The 15,946-nt window shown below is 45.0% G+C and overlaps 1 protein-coding gene across 3 annotated transcripts in view; it reads right to left on the bottom strand.

Moving 5' to 3' along the window:
- Window positions 1–15,946, bottom strand: part of PTPN22 (protein tyrosine phosphatase non-receptor type 22) — a 233,985-nt gene that overhangs the window by 27,743 nt on the left and 190,296 nt on the right. For all 3 annotated transcript variants that reach the window (XM_073667164.1, XM_073667163.1, XM_073667162.1), the window contains exons 17-19: window positions 13,904–13,987; window positions 7,831–7,940; window positions 5,477–5,507 (exon numbers count right to left, since the gene is read on the bottom strand). In XM_073667164.1, the coding sequence (XP_073523265.1) occupies window positions 5,477–5,507; window positions 7,831–7,940; window positions 13,904–13,987 (225 nt within the window). The remainder of the gene's footprint in view (window positions 1–5,476; window positions 5,508–7,830; window positions 7,941–13,903; window positions 13,988–15,946) is intronic.

Below are 15,946 nucleotides of genomic sequence, written 5' to 3'. Positions count from 1 at the left end.
CAAGCCTAAAAGGCCACATTTCGAGCGCAAGCATTCGTGAAAGGTGAGAATTTAGTAGTGTGGCCTGTGGGGCGTTGGCTGCATATTTGCGCTTGCGTTCCAAGGATTGGGGTATGGACAATTGAATGCTGCGCTGGGACAAGGACATGGACGTGCTTCCTGATGCTGCTGCTTGAGAGTGTGCAACGACAGGTCCAGGGCAGGTGGCGTCTTCACATGCACCATGGACAGGGAATTGGCTTGCATGCACAACAGCGGAAGAAGCAATGGTGCCACCCGCAGACCCTGTATCTGGACACTGAGGTTCGGCCCACAAAGTCGGGTGCTTTGCTGCCATGTGCCTTGTTACGGATCCGGGTGGTGGAACCTCTGTGCTGCGGTGCAAGGAGGGACCCAGAGGGGCGTAACTAAGTATCCACTCTGACCGATCTAGGTCGTACGGCGGCTAACGACTCCGTGACCAGGGAGGGACCGAGTAGAGGGACCAGTTGCTACTCTGGGGACGACCTTGTAAGGTGAGCAGGTGACTCCCTTGGGTCAGATGGCTGAGACTGACCGATACTGCAGATGGGCACAGCAGGCAGGCTGCCGAGGGATCCGGGTAGATAAACTGGCAGAGACAGCAGGCGGAAGGCGGGAGCCTCTAGGTAGGCTGTCAGGTGGTCACGGCAAGTGATGGGCGGGAGCCTACAGGTAGGCAGACAGGTGGTCACGGCAAGTGACAGGCGGGAGCCTCTAGGTAGGCTGTCAGGTGGTCACGGCAAGTGACAGGCAGGAGCCTCCGGGTAGGCAGACTGGTGGTCACGGCAAGTGACAGGCGGGAGCCTCTAGGTAGGCAGACAGGTGGTCACGGCAAGTGACAGGCGGGAGCCTCCAGGTAGGCAGACAGGTGGTCACGGCAAGTGACAGGCGGGAGCCTCCAGGTAGGCAGACAGGTAACAGGCAGGTGCTCCCAGGTTAGCAGGCGGGCGAAGCCCATAGACAGACTGGTGGACTGAATGGAAGACAGACTGTCGGGCTGGAGAGTAGTCAGGCTGGTGGACTGGACTGATAGTCAGGCTGGCGGGCAGCACTAGTAGTCAGGCTAGCAGCGGGACCTGAGGGCTGAAGCAGAGGTAAGTACACTGTGCATCAACTATTACTTGGGCACCTCCATTTTGGAGGAGGTGCCTTATATATGGGAGGACCTCCGGCAATTGGCCGGGGACTCCTTAGGGCGGCGCGCGCGGCCCCTTTAAGAGGAAGGGAGCGCGCGCTCCCTAAGCACAGTGCCCGGGAAGCTGCGCGCCGGCAGCAGAAGCAGGAAGAGGAGCGCTGGAGGACACCGGGCAGGGAGCACGGCGGTGAGAGGGACAGCGTCTCTGCCTGGCAGAGGACAGAGACGCCGATGCTACATGCCTGATCATGCTGGTGGTAGTCAGGCTGGTCGTTTTGCGGGGAACGCTTGCCTGCCTTCTGTCTGTAGCCATCACACTGCTTCTTCCTGCCTGTTGGGGTGCTCTGCCTCCCTCTCCCTGTGTGCTGCTGTCTTCGCTCTGCATGTCCTCCTGCCAGGTTGGGTCAGTTACTATATCATCCACCACCTCGTCTTCCACTTCTGCACCCTGGTCCCCCTCCTGACTTTCTGGCAATTATGTCTCATCATCGTCCACCTCTTGTGACACTTTCCCACCGTCGCCTTCGTGTGACCGTGGCTGCTCAAATATTTTGGCATCGCTACACGTGATCTCCTCTTGCCCCGCTTCAAGTGGACCGGGCGAGAGGTCCGAATCTATAAATGGAAAAGTGAACAGCTCTTTAGAGTGTCCAACTGTGCGATCAGTTGTCTCTGGGTACTCGGCATGGTGGGAGGAAGGAGGATCAGGGTGAGGAATATGCAGTCCAGACTCACGGCTACTGAGACTTGTCCGTGTGGAAGACAGGGTGGTGGTGGTGGCTAAGTGACTGGAAACATTATCCACTATCCAACCAACAACCTTTTGACACTGCTCTGGGTTCAATAGTGGTGTACTGAGGTCCCCTAGAAATTGGGACAGGAAGGTCAGACGAGAAGATGTGGGTGTTTGTTGTGGCACAATTTCGGCTTGCCCACGGCCTTGTCCTCTGCCTCTGCATGCACCATTAGTCCAGTTCCACGTCCCTAGCCACGTGCCTTGCCCATTTTAAATGGAGGACAGTATCTTCCACGCTCACTACAAATGACTGAGTTTGGAGCGAACTTATATGTGATCCGTGTGATGGAGAAAACAGAGTTTTAAATACCTCGCCTGTAAGTAAGTAGTTTGAACAGCAAACTGCGGTGAATTGCTTCAATGACACACTAAAGGAAATTTTTAATGGAGGCCAGAAATGGCAGTATTTTCTGACAATGTATATGTGATCCGTTTGACGGAGAAAACACAGTTTTAAATACCTGGCCTGTAGGTAAGTAGTTTGAACAGCAAACTGCGGTGAATTGTTTCAAAGACACACTAAAGGAAATTTTTAATGGAGGCCAGAAATGTCAGTATTTTCTGAAAACGTATATGTGATCCGTGTGACGGAGAAAACACAGCTTTAAATAGCTGGATTTCTAGCGTTCTAATATGGAAAGGACCTGGCTGTATTCTGCAGTGCCAACAAGCAAATGGTGCAGAAAAAATGGTGTTCTCTGGATTGCTTTTTAAGCAAATAATGAGGATAAAGATCCAAAGAAAAGTATACCTGGCCCCTGAGACCTGGACCTTTGTATAGAAATATCTAACAGCAGCAGAAGGCAGAATTGGAATGGAGCCTCTTGTGCTATATGCACTGCAGTCTGCTATTTACACTGCCTGCCTGCCTAATACACTGCCTGCCTGATATCTCTGCAGATAGATTAGTCCTCAGAAGTACTGTTTGTTAAGATGGATATGTGTAATGTACGGTTTTTCTCCCTACACTACCTAATACACAAGCAAATCTCTCCCGGACCCAGCAGCACCTCTCCCAAAACAAGCAAATGGCGCAGACAAACTGTGTTCTCTGGATTGCTTTTTAAGCAAATAATGAGGATTAAGATCCAAAGAAAAGTATTCCTGGCCCCTGAGGCCTGGGCCTTTATATAGAAAAATCTAACAGCAGCAGAAGGCAGAATTGGAATGGAGCCTCTTGTGCTATTATGCACTGCAGTCTGCTATATACACCGCCAGCCTATACACCCTGCCTGCCTGATATCTCTGCAGATGGATTAGTCCTCAGAAGGACTGTTTGTTAAGATGGATATGTGTAATGTACGTTTTTTCTCCCTACACTACCTAATACACGATCAAATCTCTCCCTGACACAGCAGCAGCTCTCCCTACACTGTCTGATCCGGAGTGACTGAGACGAGCATGGTGGCGCCAGGTCTGATATAGACCTGATGACGCTGTGCGGCCAGCCAATCACTGTAATGCCCACAACCGACATGGCTACGGCATTACAGTGCATGGCAGGCAATCCCTGCATGTTCATTGGCTCTCTAAAGAGCGCCAAACATGCTGGGAGGGGACCCAAGTTCCCGCCCGAGTAACCCGGAAATACTCGGCGAGTGCCGAGCATCTCGAGCAGTGAGATGCTCGGGCGAGCACCGAGTAGTAGCGAGCATGCTCACTCATCACTATACATTATCTAATAGAGTTTCCAAGGTTAATAACTGTAATGTATCCATAAAAATCGTATGGAATACGGATAATCTGTATGAGATCTGATTTTTACTTGCATCAATACACTTCAATGGGCGTCTGTTGTTCCTTACTTGGAAGAAAATAGTCTGTGTGAAAAAACTGTTATCTGTATGGCCCTTTTGAATTACTTTGGTCGAGCGCTGCCCAATTTTTACTTGGACAACACATGTCCATATTATACTGGCGTCTGAACAGACCTTTAGTTAGCTGGAGAAGTAGTTTTTCAGTCTCTATTTTAAGAACTTAATTGACTCCCTTCCTATGTTATCCTAAGATAGCTTAAAATTTGGGTGTGGACTGTGATTATCTGAATAGTGATAAGACCTATGCATCATTTTGTTCTGGCTGCCGAGGCTCCAGTGGAAAAAGGTAGAGATGATGTTGTCTTGTGGAAACATCTAGACCCGACCGGTCTCTGATTGACTATTATGCAAAAGCAAGCTTTTTTTGACAAGAATTACATAGATCTCAACCCTGGGAAATTCTGAAAATATATTTTTTTAAGGGTTGGACTGTATTTTAATACAGTTCAATAGTAATTTTGCTATAAGCTGAAGTCCTGAGTATTCTGAAACTTGTCGTTGGGCAGCAAGTCCCTAACAACCAGACTGTCAGACATGACTCAGCTCACAGCTAGATTGGGCCATAGTGATAGAAGATAAGGAAAAACAATTGTTGGAGGTCAAGCCATGCCCTTTCTCTTAGGTCTGTCTCACACATCCTGATATTTCCGGTACTTGATAAAACAGTACCGGAGATATCTGTGTCCGTGTGTTTTATACGTGTGCCGCATCATTATCACATGTACAGGCACCTGAGAAAATCCGGCACAGTTCACTCTGTTCTCAGGCACCGGGTGCTGAGTGCAGCTCCCATCATTATAGCCTGGTATCCCTGCGATCAGCGCGACCAGGCGACAATGATGTACACCCGCAGTGTACATTATGTGTAAAATAAAGAATTAAATAAAAAAACAGTGTGAGCTCCCGCCGATTATTCATAAACAGCAGAGTGAAAACTGTGCACTGGGAGCTGATATTACTAGCCAAGGAAAGGGGCCATTAGCCCCAAATGTTCCCTGGCTATTAATCACAGCTCACAGCTTTGGAACCACACTGACATGTGTGCAGACTAGTGTTGTGCATACGTACTCGGATAACGTGCTATTCGAGCATGCTCAAGTGTTGTTCCAGTATCTTTGGCGTGCTCTGCTAATATTTTTGTCTCCCTGCGGCTGCATGTTTTGCAGCGGTAGACAGGCGCAGCACATGCATAGATCGTCTAACAAACAAGCAATCCCCACATGTGTCGCGTCTGTCTACCGCCGCAAAACATACAGCCGCAGTGACACAAACATACTAGCAGAGCATGTCGAAGATACTCTAATAACACTCTAGCATGCTCGGATAGCACGTTATCAGAGCACGTTCGATCAACACTAGCGCAGACCCATTCATTTGAATGGGTCTACATGTGTAAGTGTCTCTGGAACATGTGAAAACTGTCACCACACGTACGGGACACACTAATGTGTGAAGGAGGCCTTAGGCAGCAATAGGAAATATCTTTTTCTAAAAAATATTGATTTAGATGGTGGACTTTTTTAAAGGCATATTCCAGACATTATCGTGTATGAGATCAGTGATAAATAGAGCAAGGCCAACTGCTTGGACCTTCACCAATTCCCAGAATGTGGTCCCCAGTCCTAGAGACTCATTGTAAAGCCATGTTCTGAATATTATACAGAAATAAAATTACTTTATTACTTTTTTATTTCAATTCAAACTTACTTTTTTTCATGTTTCTCAATATTTTCAGACTCTGTAAATTGACAAAAAAATAAAAATTAATCACATAAAAATTAAAAATGCTTATCTAATCCTCATTACGGACACCAACCATTTTTGCATAACCAGTCAGGTCTGTATCTATATTTGTCTGAACTTGGATGGTTAATTGTCACTGGCTACAAGTTTCGTTATGCGGGTGAAAAAATTATAATAAAAAAATATAATATTATATAACATTTTTCTTCATTTAAAAATAAATTTCTGTGTAACTAAAGAGCCAGATACAGATAAAGACAGGCTATAGGTTTAGAGGGGGAGTTTACATCAAAGACTTCAACGTCCTGGTAATAAACAAAGCAAATATAATTTGTATAAAATGCTTCCAAAATTATTGGTTATCTGAAAAAAAAAGTTAGAGGTTTTTTTTTTAGGCAGTAGCTTTATTGTATTCCCGAAACATTTTACTGATTGGTCTTTTGACAGAAATTTGACAAAATTTTAGCCCATGTCATACAAATTTATCAGCAAGTTAAGGACACACAGCATCTCTTCCTGCATCCAGAGTAGGAAAACACAATCATTCCATAGAATAATACCATTACACAAAATTATAATGTCAGTATGATAACAGATATGCCAAACATAGATAGTTTTTTTCTTTATTATTTAAGTGGTGAAAAAATTGGAAATTTGAAACCTGTAATGTTTTCAATTTTTGGTCAATGGAGCTATGTGAGGGCTTGATTTTTGCACACAGCCGATGTTTTTATTGATTCCATATTGGGGTAGATATAATCTTTTAATTGCCTCTTATTGCTTTTTTTTCTTAATACACCATTTACAGATCAGGTTTATTCATTCCATAGTTTCATAGATTGAACTTTTACTGATGTAATGATGCCCCATATGAGTATTTTTTATTATTATTTATTTATTTTTAATGGGTGAAATAGGGGTTGATTTGAACCTTTAGATTTTTTTTATTTTTTTCATATTTTTAAAGACATTTTTTTTTACTTTTCACTGTTAGGGAAAAGTCCTTAGGAGACTTGAACCTGCGATTATCTAATTGCTTGCACTATATACATCAATACCAAAATATTGCTGTATATAGCAAAAAGCATGGTCTACTATGAACACCAGGCGGAAGCTGGCGTTGATAGCTGCACCGCCATGACAGGTACAGAGGTCTTCAGCAGATCCCCGGCAGTCATGACAACTCATGGGTGCCCCATGATTGTGTCATGGGGGCGCCAATAGGTGTATAGATTGACATGCTGTAAATGCCGCTGTCAGTGATTGACAGCAGTATTTAACAGGTTAACAGCAGTGGGTGCAGCTCCGCTCCACATGTAGCTGTTAGAGGCAGATTATGGCTGAATATCACAGCCATCATCTGCCAGGAAAGATGCAGGCTCAGTTCCTGAGCCCGCATCAAAGTCAGGGAGCCGGCATATAACGTAACTATAAATCATATGTCTCTAAAGTGTTAAAGTGAACCTATTATGTCCGAAAGTTCTATTTATTTGCAGATATTGGATTATTTTACAGGCAAATAGCATTTAATTAAAATGAAGTTATATTGTCCTTGAAGTTGCTTGCTTCCCGCCAATGGGACACTGCAGGGAGCGGTTAAAGTCACCTATCACTAGAAAGTGTGCTGTAATCATTCCCCAGCACACTGACTGACAGTCTACGCTACACACACATATGCTGCAAAGCAGGCTGTCAAACAAAGTGCCAACGAGTAATTATAGCATGCTTGCTATATAGTCAAAGGTGACTGTAACTCCCTGCACTGCCCCAATGACTGGAAGCAAGCAGCTGCAGGGAAAATAACATTTTTTTTTCCCCTGTAGCCACACAGTTCCAGTAAGATGGCTACACTGAATTTAAATGCTATTTACCTGCAGATTGATCCTTTATTTGCAGGTAAATGGCATTTTTGGATGAGACGGGATCCTTATTGAGAGCAGCCTTAGAGTAGTGACATTTTTTTTGGACCATTAGTAATGGATATCCAACTGATGGATATTAGTCTTGTGAGTTGCAAACCCTTTTCATAGACTGTATATTGCAGAATAAACTATTAATTTGTCATAAAAAATCTCAGGTATGTGAGGCGGATCAGATTTACTATCATTGTTGACAGAAATGAGACATTTTGCCCACCGTATCTTGATCTGCTATGCTTGCACAGGAACTATTGTCAGATTTTGTACTATTAGCTCAATGCAGTGGGCTATCAATCTTAATGGTTAATTACCATATAAATGTGAAAATATAAAGGAAAGGAAGCCTTAGACGAGAACCCTTTGAACACTCATGTTTGCTGCCTTCAAAGTGTTCATTACCTTTTTTCTGGAGATTTGTTGTTCAGGCTCTGAAGATGGCACAGAGCCACTGATTTCTGTTTCAATAAGATGTAAGGGCTCGGGGATTTCAGGAACAATGCTTTCTACATCTGAAAAAGAGGATCCCACGTGTAAGGTCTAATCAGCAAGAACACACTGAAACACAGCTAGTATTTGTTCAATAAGTAATATTTAAAGGGAATCTGTCAGCAGGATTTACCCCCAAATCATTTATATGCACACATAGCTCCTTCAAAGACAAGTCCCGCTAAACCTTGAGGCTATGTTCACACATCATGTTTTTTTCAGCACGAAAACTGCAGCAAAACCTGATCTCTTGCCAGGAGGTTGTTCAGGATTTTTTTTGCTTTCTTGCTTGTTTTTTTGGTGCATTTTTTCATTGTTTTTTTCACTGTCCTTTTGTCTCTTTTATGCATGTACATAAAGTTCAGTGAAAAAAAAAAATCTCATTCTGGTTTTGGCATAACAGTGGGGAGGTGAATTGTTCAAGAATAGTTTACCTAAGACACTGACTGGAACTGCATTGAGTTTGCATGACTCTATTTACTTTCACACTATGTGGTCTGCCATTCAGTTGCTCAGGGATTGTTCAATTTCACACCTCTGTGGGCCACAGGTATTGTTCAATCTCACAGGTAGTTCAGCCAATGTTTACGGTGTACATGTCACTAATTTAATTAAACTCTCCCAATACAAACTACCATCTCAGTGACCAAGACAAGATGGTAAAAAGCACAAAAATAAATGTGTTTCACATACTGTTGTACTTGCTTATTTTCACTAAAACGCAGCAAAACCTGATAGCTGTGTTCACACTAGGCATTTTTTCAGCGTTTTTTCACAACCCATTACTTCCAATGGGTGAAAAACGCTGAAAAAATGCTGAAAGAAGTGATATGCTGTATTTTGCAAAAAAACATGCAAAGCACAAAATACTGAACAAAAAAAAACATGATGTGTGCATGAGATTTCTGGAATCTCATAGACTTTGCTGCTACTACAAAACGCAGCTGAAAATTTGCATAAAAATACTCAGCAAAAAACATTGAAAAAAACATGTTGTGTGAACATAGCCTAATTTGGCCATTTTTTCCTCCATTCCTGAGAAATGAACATTTATTTGAGATACAAATGAGGCAGTAAATCTGAAGCCTCCATGACTCCAGCTCTATTCCCCTCCCAGAGCAGCCTCTTCCTGTTTTACTGATGGCTCCTTTGTCTGATGTCACACAGGCTGTCTGTCAAGCAAGAAATGGCTGCACTGGCTAGGGAAAAAGCTGGAGAGAAAGAGGCTTCAGATCTACTACAGTCCTTCAGCCTCATTACATATCAGTTAAAACTCTAATTTCTCACTATCTGAGGAACAGACTGGCCATATAAAGGTACTTGCCTTTGAAATAGCTACAGAACATGCACATATAAATAGTTAGGAGGGGAGAGAAGTCAGTGGGGGTGAAATCCCGCTTACAAATTCCCTTTACAGTGAATCCATCAGCAGTTTTTTGCTATTTAATCTGAAAGCAGCATAATGTAGGAGCACAGACCATTAATCCAGGGATTCGTCACTTATTAGGCTGTGTGCTGTAGTTTAAATGCAATCAGTGTTTTATCAGCAGGAGATTATCAATACAGGACTCTGTCTCACATACAGGCCACCCCACCAGTAATTGGCAGTTTCCTGTGTACACTGTACATTGTCAGCAAGCTGTCAATCAGTGGTGTGGGCAGGGTTATCCACAACTCAGGATTCTGACCACTGCGACATCTACAACAGAAAAAACAGGGATTTTATCCAATATCCAAACTACAGCAAGCAGTCCAGTTAGTAATACATCGTTGGAATCAGGATCTCTGCCGCTATATCATGCTAATCTAAGATTTGTGGTATGACACCTCACTCGGCGGCTTCTGGAAGTAGACTCAGGAACCCGGGTTTTCTTTGCAGGCTTTATTAACACTATAAAGCTCTGCACTCCAGCAAAATAAACACATCCTTACTTGGCAAAACAACAAAACAAAAAAATAAACTGTAGCAGAGTCCATATATGTGTGTGCAGTTCGCCCACACAGGTTATGTCCAGCCTTCAGCTCCCTCCTGAGCTATGGCTGACCAGTCTGGAGACCTTCCCTCTCCAAACACAACACACAGAAAAAAAAACTGAACATTTAAACGATGCTCAGTCACACCCTGAGGTGGAGGTATGGGGAATGACGTCCCTCCCATCACTATGTCATTCCCCTAAAACCACGCCCTTTAAGTGAGTTAACCCACCAGCATATAACATGCTGGCAGAAAGTCCACTGGTTTAAGTTCACACAGGCTAGCAACCTGTGCGACACATACCCCTCTTTTCCCTCAACCATCTCAACGGGGCATGGTCTGACGCCAACTTAAACTTCCGGCCTAGTAGGTAGTATCTTAGTGTATCTACGGCCCACTTTCTGGATAGACACTCTTTTTCTCCTATTACGTAGTTTTTCTCACAGGAAGAAAGCTTCCGGCTCAGATAGAGAATGGGATGTTCTTCTCCATTTATCTCTCGAGAGAGAGTATGGCTCCTAGACCAACCTCTGAAGCGTCTGTCTGGACCACAAACTCTTTCTTTAAGTCTGGCGTGACCAGGACCGGCTGCTTACACAGTGCTGACTTCAACAGTTGAAACGCAGTCTCTGTTTCCTCCGTCCACTTCACTGTGTTTGATCTGGTGCCTTTTAGGAGATCCGTCAGTGGCACGGCCATCATGGCAAAATTTGGGATAAACTTTCAGTAATATCCCACCATTCCCAGGAATGCTCTCACTTGCTTCTTGGACAGCGGTTTCGGACAGGTCTTGATTGCCTCCACTTTATTAACTTGCGTCTTTATTTCGCCTCTCCCGATGACATAGCCCAAGTACTTGGCCTCCTCTTTTCCAATGGCGCATTTTTTCGGATTTATAGTAAATCCCGCCTTCCTTAGACCATCCAGAGCGGTCTGTAGTTTAGGTAGATGACTTGCCCAGTCTGGGCTAAAGACTACAATGTCGTCAAGGTAGGCTGCGGCATACTTCTTATGTGGGGCTAGGATCCGATCCATAGCCCTCTGGAAGGTGGCTGGGGCCCCCTGTAGTCCGAACAGCATCAGAGTGTATTGGAAGCACCAATCAGGTTTTGAGAAAGCCGTCTTCTCCTTGGCCGTCTGGGACATGGGGATATGCCAGTAGCCCTTCAGGTCCAGAGTGGTGATGTACCTCGCCGGTCCAAGCCTTTCGATGAGTTCATCGAAGCAGGGCATCGGGTTTTTCGGCACACTTGGACACCTCAGCCGGCGGTAATCATTACAAAACCTCTACTCTCCATTGGGTTTTGGCACGAGGATGATGGGGCTCGACCATCCACTCTTTGACTCCTCTATCACACCGAGGTCTAACATCCTCTTCACCTCGGCTGAGATCACCTCCCGGCATGCCTCAGGAATCCTGTATGGCTTCAGGTTCACCCTTATATGTGGCTCTGTTAGCACGTCATGTTCTACCACCTGGGTATGCCCCGGCAACTCTGAAAACAGGTCCCGATTATGCTGAAGCAGTTCTCGACACTGTTGCTTCTGGGCTGGCCAAAGGGTCTCCGCTATCATGACATCTTCCACCTGGCCTTCGGGAGTTCCCACGGGTTCCCGATCTCGCCACGGCTTGAGCAGGTTTACATGGTACATCTGGTGTGACTTTCTTCGGCCAGGCTGGTGGACTCTGTAGTTTACTTCACCGAGCTTCTCCACCACCTCATATGGGCCTTGCCACTTGGCCAGAAACTTACTTTCAACGGTGGGAATAAGAACCAGGACGCGATCCCCAGGTTGGAACTGTCTCAGTCTTGCCGACCGGTTATACACCCTCGCCTGGGCTTCCTGCGCCTGGAGGAGATGTTCCTTCACGATGGGCATCACCTTTGCCATTCTCTCCTGTAACTGGGCGATATGTTCGATGATGCTCCTGTGGTGCGTGACCTCGGCCTCCCAGGTTTCCTTGGCGATGTCTAGGAGACCTCTTGGATGCCATCCATACAGGAGCTCAAATGGAGAGAAGCCAGTGGAGGCTTGAGGAACTTCTCTGACAGAAAAAAGCAGAAATGGGAGCAGGTAGTCCCAGTCTCGCCTATCCTTTTCAACCACCTTCCTGAGCATCGCCTTTAAGGTCTTATTGAAGCGTTCCACTAAGCCGTCCATCTGCGGATGATAAACTGAGGTCCGAATCTGGGCAATCTGAAGGACTCTGCATAGCTCCTTCATCACTTTGCTCATGAAGGGGGTCCCTTGGTCTGTCAAAATCTCTTTTGGCACACCTGTCCGAGCAAAAGTATGAACTAGCTCTCGGGCTATACTTTTACTGGACAAGTTCCTTAGGGGTACCGCTTCGGAGTAACGGGTCGCATAGTTCATGACCACCAGGATGTATTGGTGACCCCGAGCCGATTAAACTAAGGGACCCACGAGGTCCATGGCAATCCTCTCAAAGGGAACCTCTATGACAGGTAGTGGAACTAAGGGACTATGGAAGTGGGAGGTGGGCGCAGTTATCTGGCAGGACCTACAATAGTTTAAGATTTCCCGATAACCTCCTGGCCAATAAAACCTCCTTATTATTCTCTCCTGGGTTTTCTCAACCCCTAGGTGTCCCCCCAGAATATGTGAGTGTGCCATGTTTAATATCCTCTGACGGTATGAACCTGGAACTAAGAGCTGCGCCACTATCTATTCACTTTTTAGTTTGGTCACCAGGTATAATAGCTCCCCCTGAACTGCAAAGTGTGGGTACCTGGTGTCCACCCCCCGGCTCTTGAGCAACACCATTACAAACAGTAACATTATCCCACGCCCCTTTTAAGGTCAAGTCCCGAACCTGAGCTGACCCAAAGTTCTTTCTAGGCACCTCTAATTCAGGGAGGTCGACCACCTCAGACACAGTCTCATCCTCGTCGCCGACAAGGACACATAGTGGGAACTCATCCACTTCCGATGTCGACCGGGGTATTTCTCTAGGATCCTGTTTTTTTTTCCACGGGACTCGGTCTGGATCCCTTCCTCCACAAGTCCCAGAACAAGGGAAAATTGCACCCCAAAATGATGGGATGTATCAGGTCCCTGACCACCCCGACCTCGTGGGATTGGGCACCACAGTCTGTTCCGACTGTCACTTTGGCCACCGGGTAGTTCTTGGCGTCCCCATGTATGCAGCGGACGCCCACAGATTTGGTAGGGATACCAGGACCATCACTCCGTTAACGGATACGGCACATAGAGCGCGCTTTGCTTCATCCCGGCCCCGTCTGCCTATGCACTGCACTGCAGGGTTCTATTGCACAGGCGCCGGGGAGTGACAGTGACTCCCCGGCGCCTGCGCAATAGAAACCTGCGACGCAGTGCACAGGCAGACGGGGCTGGGATGAAGCAAAGCGCGCTCTATGTGAGCGCATGCCTGGGAAGTCAGGGAGCACAGTGTACATCACAGGACCCTGTGACATGTAGGGGAGGGGGGAATATGATAATTAAGCATATAGGCTGGGATTTGGGGGAATAATAAGCACATAGGCGGGGCTTGCTTGGCGTCCCCCAGACGTGACGCCAAGCCTGTACAAAATAGAATTGATTAAAGCACTTTTTTCTGCAATCAAACCTCTACTATGGGCCATAGAGGTATGTATAGATTTACTTTTCTATAACCTATATGGCCATAGTAGAGGTCTGATAACTCCAAAATGGTGACAGATTCCCTTTAACTGCTCTTAAAATAATAAGTATTATAGTTTAGTAAAATACTTCTATTATCATAACTGCCCCAATCTTTAGCTATTCCCTTTGACAATCCCCTTTAACACTATGCTCAACACAGGACAGCGTTTCCATTGATGGCACGTGAGCAAAGCTGTTTGTGGAAGGTTTGGCTGTCTGCTTTTTTAAACAGCTAAGCTAGCCCCCCTCTCTGTCTATGCATTGGCCATGACAAAAGGAAAGGTTAAAGCAGCATGTATTATGATGAGCTTATGATGTGTTTTTCTGTTCTGTCTTTATACTCACAGCAAGCTTCATCAGCGATAATATAAGAGTCCTCAGTTCTTTCTGGTATAGGAGGTGGAGAAGGTGATCTGTTCTGGGATTTTTCTAAAACATAGAAAAGAGTATGTTTGTTTACGCATTAAAAAAACAAGAAAAACAATTGAATAGGAGCTGAAAATCTGGTCTCAGCAACAGCCACCAAGATTTGGTTATTTGTTTCTGTAATAAGTAGTGTTGAGCGAGCATGCTCGACACTGCTCGGTACTCGCCTGAGCATCTCGCTACTCGGGATGTTCGGCGAGCACCGAGCATTTCCAGGTTACTCGGGCGGGAGCTCGGGTCTCCGCCCTGCATGTATGGCGCTCTTTACAGAGCAAATGAACATGCAGGGATTGCCAGCCAGTCACTGTAATTCCGCAGCCATGTTGTTTGTGGGCATTACAGTGATTGGCTGGCCGCACAGCGTCACCTCGAGTATTTAAAACCGGGCGCCGCCATCTTGGACACAGTCGCTCCGGATCAGACAGTGTAGGGTCAGTGCTGCTGAACTAGGGAGAGATTTATCCTGCGAAATAGTTAGTGTAAAGCCTGCCAGATCAAACAAACAGTCCTTCTCAGGACTAATATCCATCCCAGATATCAGGCAGGCAGGCAGGCTGTATAGGAGACGCAGTGGTTACACCAACAAACGCTGCATTACAGTCCTGTGTGCTCCTGCTGGTCAAATTGCTAGACTTATTCCCCGGTCTCAAGGGCCAGGAAAAATCCTTTTTTTTTCATCTAAATCCTGTATTTTTTTTTTTTACTCAGTCAGACTGTACAAATACGTGTCTTATTAACCTTTTGGTATTCCCCCCCCCCCCGAAAAAAAAAAAATTGAGTGTGTCTGTGACTGTTCAGACACCAATATTATCTGTTTAAAGGATTCTGGTGTAGGCCACATAACTATAACTGTGGTTTTGCAGATCCACGGTTCAAATCTCTGTATTATCAAGCTTTTGTCCTTTTTTCCGTAAAGAAAAACAGTAATAGTGTCTCGCTGACTGTTTAACCACTTCGCACCAGAGCCTGTTTTTGCCTTCGTGACCGGGCCAATTTTTTCAATTCTGACCACTGTCACTTTATGAAGCAATTACTCTGGAACGCTTCAACGGATCCCCCTGATTCTGAGACTGTTTTTTCGAGACATATTGTACTTCATGATAGTGGTAAAATTTCTTTGATATCACATGCGTTTATTTGTGAAAAAATCGGAAATTTGGCGAAAATTTTGAAAATTTTGCAATTTTCAAACTTTGAATTTTCATGCCCTTAAATCAGAGAGATATGTCACACAAAATACTTAATAAATAACATTTCCCACATGTCTACTTTACATCAGCACAATTTTGGAACCAAAATTTTTTTTTGTTAGGGAGCTATAAGGGTTAAAAGTTGACCAGCGATTTCTCATTTTTCCAACAAAATTTACAAAAACATTTTTTTAGGGACCACATCATATTTGAAGTCACTTTGAGGGGTCTTTATGACAGAAAATACCCAAAAGTGACACCGTTCTAAAAACTGCACCCCTCAAGGTGCTCAAAACCACATTGAAGAACTTTATTAACCCTTCAGGTGCTTCACAGGAATTTTTGGAATGTGGAAGAAAAAATTAACATTTAACTTTTTTCACAAAAATGTTACTTTAGACCCAATTTTTTTTATTTTCACAGGGGTAACAGGAAAAATTGGACCCCAAAATTTTTTGTGCAATTTCTCTTGAGCATGCTGATACCCCATATGTTAGGGAAAACCACTGTTTGGGCGCACGGCAGGGCTCGGAAAGGAAGGAGCGCTATTAGACTTTTTAATGTAAAATTTGTCTGAATAATTAGCAGACACCATGTTGCGTTTGGAGAGCTCCTGATGTGACTAAACAGTGGAAACTCCCCACAAGTGACACCATTTTGGAAACTAGACCCCTTAGGGAACATATCAAGATGTGTGGTGAGCACCTTGAACCCCAAGGTGCTTCACAGAAGTTTATAATATTGAGCTGTAAAAAGAAAATTTTCACATTTT

This window comes from Phyllobates terribilis, unplaced genomic scaffold (assembly GCF_046119375.1).
Source record: "Phyllobates terribilis strain yellow unplaced genomic scaffold, ASM4611937v1 Scaffold_2__4_contigs__length_985480577, whole genome shotgun sequence".
NCBI lineage: Eukaryota > Metazoa > Chordata > Amphibia > Anura > Dendrobatidae > Phyllobates > Phyllobates terribilis.
Note: the sequence above shows the minus strand (reverse complement) of the source record. Positions and strands in the feature narration are given on the sequence as shown.